The sequence below is a fragment of the Trypanosoma cruzi genome, genomic scaffold, assembly GCF_000209065.1.
Source record: "Trypanosoma cruzi strain CL Brener 1047053512609 genomic scaffold, whole genome shotgun sequence".
NCBI lineage: Eukaryota > Euglenozoa > Kinetoplastea > Trypanosomatida > Trypanosomatidae > Trypanosoma > Trypanosoma cruzi.
In genome coordinates this window covers 8,318-17,734 of record NW_001849118.1, presented here as the reverse complement: position 1 = coordinate 17,734, position 9,417 = coordinate 8,318, and the positions used below count along the sequence as shown (strand labels likewise).

Here is a 9,417-nt window from a genome sequence, read left to right as displayed (position 1 = left end):
AAGTAAACTGAAGTCAGTTGGTCACCAGCAAGAATTAAAGTATCGGGTGCTGTACATACCGACGTTCCCAACCTTTCCGCTGGTGGACGGCTTTTTCTTCATGGAGTCACCGCGGAGGACGCTGGTTGGACTGCAGATGACTACAGCGAGTGCGCATGACACCATACCCAGCACTGTGAATCAGTTCACTGAGCATCTATCGAGGTTTTTTAATGGTTGGGAGGAATTTGCTAAAGGTTTGTCGTGGGATATTATTTATATACAACACGCAGACAGCACGCCGATGGAAAACTGGCAGAGATGTGGTCCCGTCATTACCGAAAATTTGAGCGACGCTGAAAAAGAAATTGTGGCGTTCTGGAACGGAAAGGTACACCAATACCAGTTTATTTTAGAAGGTAAATTTCCTGAGGCAATCGAATTTTCTCATGATGGTCTACCTAACGGGGATAAAAAGGGCAAGGAAATTGGTACTATTTATTCTTTTTAAAGTGCATTTCGTTTTGGTAAATATATTGGGAGTATTTTAACGATTTTTATATGTGTGTGCCTACGAGGTCTAGACAGTGAATGCCTTTCGTTTCAGAGAACCGCTGTGATCGGCAGTGCCACACTCGCCACACCCTCTTTTCATTTTATTTTATTTTTTCCACCAGAGGCGCATCGTCACTGGAGGCTGTTGCGCACTACAGGTGCCGCATAATTTTTTTTATTTTCATGGGATTTTGTGAAAAGAATGCCTGAGAGGGCGGCTGGCTGCCCAAATAAATTCATATCTCGCGCAAGCGAAGATATCTCTTCACAACTTTTTTCTCTTTTATCGCACTGTCTTTTGGGAGACCGCGACTGAGGGAATCAGGGAGCCGACAGCTGTACGACGAAAGGATTATGATTATTTATTATTTTTTATTTTTGCTTTCCCACCCAATTTGTGATTCCCACCTTGTGGCTGGAAGAGCCCCAAAGGCCTGCCGCTTGGCAGGGGATAAGTGTTTTTATTTGTAACCATCTGCAGGAGTCAAGGGCAGTGATTGACGGAATGTGTATACATAGACACATTGGGGCAAACATTACGGAGAACTCACTACCTCTTTATTTACCGCTTTTTCCTTTTTTGGGGGGGCAATTACAGGATCCGGCCGGCGGCCCAGAAGATTTCTTCCTCTGTGAAGCTGTGCAGTTATTTTTGGTGTCGGTGATGGGGCAAACAGACACACAAAGTGAACAAAATAGAATAAAAAAGGAGAATAGTTTGGCGGTGTTGTGGCCGATTGCACGTTGCGTTGCTGCGGGGGCTGTGGGCCTTGAGTGTTTCACCGACAGGCGTTGCAGTGCGGCTGCGTGGCGCACCAACCACCGAGCCGTGCGAGTGCCACGCCCAACGCCATTGGGACTGCGGGACGAAACAGCCGCGAGTGTCCTTTGGAGCCAGCGGCATCTGTGTTGGCTCCGACGCTGCAGCTCGACATGTGGCGGGGAGTAAAGAGTGACCGCCGTGGACTCTTGACAGCCTGGGTGGAAGATCTAATGCTAGACGGAGATACTCTCAGCACCAGCTTGAAGCTTAATATTTTTTTTGGAATTGTATTGGCTCCAGGACGACCGTTGATGAAAGACTACAATGCGACGGGGGAGATGTTTATTCGGAGACTCGATGCTTACGTAAAAGGCCGGCAGCTTCTTGAGGGAATTCTTAATTTGATACACTACCAGGTGTACAAACTTCTTCACGAGGGTGTGTTCTTTCTTCATCAATGGAGGGACTATGAGAGGAAAGACACGATCAATTTCCGGGCAATGCAAAAACTTGATTCAGCTCTTGAAATGCCAGACGGATACTCGGGGCAGCGAAGAAAATTCACCGTTGTAACTAAGACTGAAGATGTACTTTTTAAACGAAAAGTTTGTGTCATGGACAGAAAGCTGAATGAGCTTCTTAATAGGAGATTTGATGGCAGGGGCTTTGTGGACGCCAATCGGAAATTCTTGCAGGAGGGGTTTTAAAGGATCCCGAGAAGTATATTTGCGATGCGGGAGTATTGGGCGAAATGCAGGCATCCGGTCGTTATGTGATGATGGAGAGAGCTGTAAGGAATGAAGTGGATATGGAAGAGGATGTACACAAGCTTTACGAGAATGGTGTGGACACTCTACTGAATTGGTTGGTGGCTGCTGCGGAGGTAACGGCAAGTGTTCATAAACTCACTAAACACTCATTGGATGCAGCCCTTCAGGAAGCGAGGAACCGAATGACGACGATTGCAGCGATGAAAATGGAGGGATACTACGAGTCTGTGTACAGTGCGAGGTGGTACCATGTCGTGGAGGTTTCTGGCGGCGAGGGGACGGGAATGGAGGCGAAGGAGGGGAAACCGATACACTCATGGAATTACAAGAAAGTTGGCGACACCTTCGAAAAGGATGACGGTGTGCGGGAATCCGGTGAAGTACCTCCCAGGCTGATGGTGCTCACCTCGGACAAGGGATGGCCGTACACGCTGAATTTGCTGCGTGGGGCTGGTAATGACTTCTTTATTAACTGCGAGGTGGATCGAGTGTGGCAGATCGTCGAGCGCGATCTAACCGAGTGGTTCAGCAATTTTGATTTGACTCTCAATTCTTCACCTTTGCCGCGTCTGTTGATTGGGACGCCCGGGATCGGGAAGTCGATGGCTGCCGGCTCGTACCTCCTTTACCAGCTGCTGCACTACGATGTGGAGGAGCTCCAAGTTGTTGTCCACTGTTTTGGAAGCAAGATGTACGTGTTTGAGAAGACCACCAAAATCGTGACAAGATACAGTGATGAGGACATGTGCATCTCGGAGTTGAGAAATTTAAGGGAGCGTGGGATGAAGGGGTACATTATTTACGATGTGGCAAAGAAAGGAACGCCACCACTGAGACATTTTGCGCCCTCCACCGGATGGGGCATGATTGTGGTGTCATCGCCAAACCTGGACAACTATGATTGATGGAGAAGCAAACAAAAGCCAGTCGAATCATCATGAATTGCCCCGACGAGGTGGATGTGAAGGCGATGTGCGCTTGGATAACGCGAGGTCTGGAACCAGATGAGCAAGCGGGATACTGGGAGATGGTTGAAAAACACATGGAAATAGCGGGGCCGATTCCACGCCACATCCTCGATGCGGATGAATATGAAAGACGCACGAAGGATGTTGAGAGGGCCTTGAGATGGATCAATATTGGGGATCAAGGAAAGTACTTTACCCTGGGAGGAGAGAAAAAATGGTATTCCGAGGATCCGTCTCACAAACTTGTGAGGGTTGTCCGAGCAAGAGCAGAAGTCTGTGCTGAGGTATTTCTCAACGCACCGGTATCTTTTTGCCTCGAGCGTCGAATACCGCACTATTTCGGGAAACGTGATGAGTGAGAAAGGTAATTTTCTCTTCTGTTGCTGGTATTGGGGTGAGAGTACTCTTTTGTCTGAATGTACGGGAGGGTTTGGCTTGCGCGCATTAATTTTTTGGGAGTTTTTCGGTGCATTATTAGGGGACCTCAAGGAGCTGATGCCACCAGCACGCCGTGGAGGACAGTACGCGGTGCTGAAGGCAAATTCTGAAGGGCGCCCCGCCGAGTTATATGTGGATTGGTTGCAATGGAATACCGCACAAATACTAGTATAAAGCATCGGCTGCTGTGCATGCCGGCGGTTGCAAGCTTTCCGCTGGTGGACTGCTTTTTTTCTTTTTGAATTCACCGCGGAGGACACTGGTTGGGCTGCGGATGACTACGACGGGTGAGCATCACACGACAACCAGCACTGTGAGGCAGTTCACTGAGCGCCTGGCGGCATATTTTAGTGGTTGGGAGGAATTATCCCAAGAATTGTCGTGGGAGATGATTTATGTGCAGCAGGCAGACAGCACGCCGATGAATGACTGGCAGGGATGTGATGTTGTCAATTCCAATAATGTGAGCCGCGATGAAAGCCGTGAGATTGCGGCGTTCTGGGAGGAAGAGGTGCGCTAGTACCAAGTGTTAATATCATCCAGGGACTTTAGAAGAGACGAAGCACTCCGAAGTGAGGAAGAACCACCGAAATAGGAAAACAAATTGGGGAGGGAAGGAGGCAGTTTTGATTTGTGGTAAGGAAATATTGTGGGAGTTATATATTTTTGGATAATTTTGTGTGCATGCGGTGCGGGTGCACCAGCACCAGGTGACATTGTTACAAAAAGGTCTCAAAAATGACCAACGCTATCGAACATAACAGTGGCAGAAGAAATTAGGGAGGGAGTGGGGTTGTTTGTTTTCTGGTGGAAAACGTTGGGTAATTTCTATATAGTACGTTAATTGTGTGTGTGTGTGTATACGAGGCATAATCGGAGAAGTACCCCGGTATGAGGGAATCATTGTGGCTGGCGGTGTCACGGCGTTATTGCTGCATTGTCCATTTTCTTCTACTGTGCTCTGATTCCTATCAATAACAGAAGTATCTTAGCGGGATGGACGAAGGATAAGGTCTATTCGAGAAATGGTGTGCTCCGTGTGACCGCATGTACTGAGGCGCCGTGTCATGGGTGGATGAGGATCCGCTTCCGCGCGTGTCTCTTTGGGTGATTGCTCGCTTGGTGTGCGTTGTGTGTTGGCTGCGGGGTTGTGGCGGTATCCCGTATTGCCGGGAGAATCCAGGAGCCAGCAATGTTTCCCTCACGGGGTTGTTGTTGGCGCAATGCAGACGGCATCTACAAGCGTCCTGACCAGCTGCGTCGTGCCGGGACACAGTTGTGGCACCACGAGGTCTGGGGGCACGTGTTGCCGCAGCGTGGGCCATGGAATTGAAAAAGCACGAGGGAGGACAACAGAGGCACAACTGTGCGTGCTGCAGCAAGTCGGCACTGGAAACTGAGAGGGTGTGCCCTGCGCCTATTGCCAAGCACACTCATAGCCGCGTTTTGAATGGAGCGTGTTGTTGTTTCTCTGAAGCGGGCTCCGTGTGCCAACGCGACAGGGGAACACGGTTGGCGGTGGCAGGAGTCCCTCCCGGAACGGCACTGAAGTGCAGGGTTCCCGGAGTCTGTCTGTCGCCGAGGTGGGAATGGCACTCAGGATTGTCCCGAGGCTGCTTCTCAATGCCGTTGCTGTTGTTGTTGACGGCCAATCGCTGATGGGAGGGCGAGTGAGAGTGTGCGTGCCACCGTGTGATTTCTCACAGCGGCACTCGTTGGAGCGCTGCATGTATGTTTGCCTCGCAGATGTGGTGTTTTGGATTCTTATTTCACGCTATTCGGTGCCGCAGAAGTGGACGGAGAAGTGATGCTGTCACGAGCTGCACGGGCGTGGTGGGCACCGTTACGCGAGCCTGTGGAGGACCCGAGCAAATCCAAGTGTACCATGCGGTTTGGGTCTACAAGGAAGGAAGAAACAGTGGGCGGCTGAGGGGAGTTGCAATGCACGCGGCTGCAGAAGGTGACATGCGTTGCTGAGTTCACGTTGACTGCCACTTTGGATGCTTTTTCTCGAGGCCGTGAATCCTTCCCAATTTACTTGGAGGTGCTTGATGACGCCGGTTGTGGAAGGCATTTTCATTTTATACGAGGATGGCACACTGGAGACAAGGAAGAAAAAGAGCGACGCCTCGCCAAAAGAGCTGCTGCTGGAACGTTGACGAGACACGGGATTGTTTGCACGGCCAGCTGCTTGTCCTCGGCAGGATGTTCCTTGAGGCGTTCATTGGCGCGGGAGTGAGGTGCACGCACGGACAGGCACCGCGGCAACCGTGTCGTTGGTTCTCCGTTGCACGAATGAGACTGCGTGCATCAGGCGTGGCAGGTGACGTCTCCTGCGGGCCCACCCACCGCCTCTTCTGTTTCACACCCTGGCATTTTCTGCGCTGTGAAAACCGCTCCCACTGGCCGTCTTCTGTGACACGGGAGCCGCCTGTATTCCTCTCCGTCGCATTAAAGAGTCGTGAGGAGGGCTTGAGGCTGCGTTTAGGAGCCGTGTGGCCTCTGCGAGCATTTTCTCTGTTTTTCTGCGGTGTTGAATTTTGGATTACCGAAACGCACCCCGTGTGCCTGCGTCAGAGGCACACATAACTGACGGACAGGCGTGTTTGTGGAAGTGAAGGAGGGCCACACCATTGGGAGGAGGAAGAGTGAATGGGCGGGTGGGTGGTGTCTGTGGCCCACATGTGGTGCCCGACTGGTGCTTCACGTTGTTTGGTGCTGTTATCATTCGCCTCCACAAAGAATGGCATTGGGTGCTGCTTTTCCCAACTCTCTTACTGTGTCTGTGTGTTGCGTGTTTGTGGGCATGGCTCTTCTTTCGTGCTGTGCATTTGCTGCATAATCTTTTAATGGTCTGTGTGAAATATGTGATGGTTTGCGGCATTTTGTTGGATTGTGCCTTGACCTCCGCCGCGGGATGACAGCCAGATTGGAGGCATTGCTTTTTCTTTACTGTGACCACGTGCGGTGTGTATGGGAGGCCTCTCAGGGAAGCGCCAGCCGAAATTGTTGTGAAGCCCATGTATGATGCCACACTCCTCATTGAAGTGGAATGAGTTGGGAGATTTGCATATAAGCTCCTGTGCATTCTTGCCGTGGTGCTCCTCATGCACAGCCCATGAAGACGACTGGTTGAGAATCTTCAATGGGCTTCTCGTTGAGTCGAGGGGACCATACCGCCTTGTCTGCTGATTGAGAGCCCGGGCGTCACGGATGATGCATGTGGCAGGCGGAACCTTGTGCATGGCGGAAGAAGGAGACGAAGGGCTGGTTGTTTGATTGTTGGTGACGAGTCCTGCCTCATTGCCTGGCGGGGGCTGTTGTTGACTGGGACAACCTGTTCTGTGTGTCCAGACACTGCTTGCGCCGAGTGGCGTGGTGCCGTGTTGGTGTGCGCGGCGGCATGATGCGGGGCGGCTGCGTGGCGTTTACGGACTGTGTGGCTGTGGGTTGATGCATGTGGCGGGAGGCGTGTCTGAGGGGAATCCGCGAAAGGAGGAGTGACCTTCGTTTGGCGGTGCTGCTGTGCGATGTGCGAGGGAAGAAAAACAAGTGATTTCTGACGCGTCTGTGGGTGTGCCACGGTCACCGATGAGTTCTCAGGGAGAGGGAAAGGCGGGAAGGAGGACGGAGACTGTGCGCACCCGCTGCGGCGTGCGGTGCGACAGGAGGAGACTGCCATTGTGAAGGGCGCAACGGTCGCAATGCGTGCAGCAGAGCGTCACCTGCATCTTTGTGTCTGTCGAGCTTGCAGGTGCCGCGAGGAGGTGCAGGCGACCTCTCATCATTGGGCTGCTGGGGCTCTTTTCTTCTCTACTCGGCGGGAGAAGCAACTCTTCCTGCAGGCGATGTGCTGGTCTGCATCGATACTCCCAACGGGGTGTCACGCCGCCGTGTCGTTGCAGTGCCACTCGCATTGTGGTTTTATTTTTACTAATTTGCTTTGTGTGCAGTGCAACGCTTGTTTCCCTCACTGCACACGTGGCCCCCTCTCATTTGTTTTTTTTTTTTGCAGGGCCATTGCCCGCGGCCCCCAACTGCGAGGCTGCTCGCTTTTTAAATACTTTACATTTATTTATGCTGTTGGGGGTACTGGGGAGTAATGGCTGCGGGGATGGTGCCACTCACTGTGGATGGGTGACGGTGTGTGCTGTTGTTGTGCTGCTTTTCTTCCGCTGTTGTCTGTTGCTCCCCTCCAAGAAGGAAAGCAAGAAAACAAGCGCTAATTGCTACTGTGAAATTCATAGGCTCTGAAAGGACCAACAGCACACACACCACCGACACACATATTTACATGCTCTCACGTGTTGCTACAGTCATGGCACCCCGCACACACAACCGTCGCGGCGTGACCGGAACCAGCGGAAGGAGGAGGAGAGAGTGAGCCGCAGAGGTCAAACATGTCCCGGCGTGTGTTTACTTCCACGGCGCTTTTTTTCATCGTGATGTCGTGCTGTGGATTTAGACCTGCTAACGCAGAGGGCAGCAGTCAGGGGACGTGCGAATGCCACAACCGGTTGACATCTATGTGCCGATGAAGACGCAGGTGGTACCAAAAAAGTGGTTCTGGCAAAAGTGGAATGAGGGATTTATTTGCTGCACCTTCTCTTGTCCGTGCTGGTGGAGTGATGATTGCATTTGCTGAAGGTCACGCCGAGTATAAAGGTTCCCACTATAGATTGAATGTGCGTCCCTCTGATATTGTGGCGGGGTACATCAACGCCGCGGAGACGTGGCCGTTAATTTCCGCCGAGAACAACAAGGATAAATGGAGGGTACGCACACTGTTTAGTACAGTGAGTTAAGAGGATCTTTTTGGTGTTGCGTGCAACCCCACAGCGATTGCAAAGGACAATAAAGTGTTTCTACTTGTGGGAAGCTACAATATGTGAAAAAATGATGGTCGCTAGAATACGGTTGGCTGGGATATTCAACTTGTTGAAGATGATGCCACGCACTCCAATGACGGCGTGCAAAGTACATTGATCGACTGGGTCGAACCCAACTCACCTTCACGGCAGATTCCCCAAAGGATTAAAAGCAACCTGTCGGATTTTGGGGTGGTATTAGTTCAGGCATTGTGATGGAGGGTGGCACACTTGTGTTTACCCTGAGGGCGAGGAATGGGGAAAATCGATCCTTCTCCAGAATCACTTATTCCACGGACAACGGCAATACCTGGGTGTTCCCAGAGGGCATTTCTCCTGCGAACTGCACTGACCCCCGCATCACCGAGTGGGAGGGATCACTTCTCATGATTGTTGACTGCGAGAACGACCAGAGGGTGTACGAGTCGCGTGACATGGGGACAACGTGGACGACGGCAGCCGGGAAACTTCCAGGCGTGTGGGTCAACTCACAGTCGGAAGACTATCCGGAAGGAGTCTTGCGTGTGGAAGCCCCTATCACCGCGAACATTGAGGGAGTGAAGGTGATGCTGTACACTTGGAAAGGGTACTTCTCGGGGGAGAAAAAGGAAAATGTGTTCCATCTTTGGGTCACGGACAACAACCGCTCGTTTTCTGTTGGACCCGTTGCCATGGATAATAACTTGGAAATTTTCCACGCCCTGCTGTACTCGGATGGTGCGTTGCACATTTTACAGGATGGGATTATTAAAGCAAGCAACACCATTTCACTTGTATTACTGAGAGGGGCTACAGATGATCAATTACGTCTTGAAGAGTTGGGCACAGCTGGATTCCTCCTTCTCTGAGTCGTTCACACCCACGGCGGGTCTGGTTGTTTTCCTGTCAACGCATCTTCCGGTGGTGACACGTGGATCGACGATTACCTTTGCGTGAATGCAATTGTGACGAAGAATGCAATGAAGGCCAAAGATGGGCTCAAATTCACGGGGCCTTGGGTCTGGGGCAATATGGCCCGTGAGCAGCCGGGAGCATAATGGGCCGCACACCTTTGTAAGCTGTGATTTCACTATTGT

At 51.5% G+C, this 9,417-nt stretch overlaps 1 protein-coding gene and 2 pseudogenes across 1 annotated transcript, besides 3 other annotated features; all 3 read left to right on the top strand.

Moving 5' to 3' along the window:
• Positions 1-490, top strand: Tc00.1047053503763.10 (retrotransposon hot spot (RHS) protein, putative; the record flags this gene model as incomplete). Its single annotated transcript, XM_800892.1, has 1 exon — positions 1-490. A coding segment is annotated over one exon (490 nt), but the record flags the coding sequence as incomplete, so codon positions are not given.
• Positions 1-9,417: a sequence feature (areas not merged during assembly with more than two copies in the genome that could not be assigned to a particular haplotype).
• Positions 721-1,157: a mobile genetic element.
• Positions 892-914: a sequence feature (AT_rich).
• Positions 1,468-4,215, top strand: Tc00.1047053503763.30 (annotated as a pseudogene).
• Tc00.1047053503763.50 lies at positions 7,768-9,417 on the top strand (annotated as a pseudogene).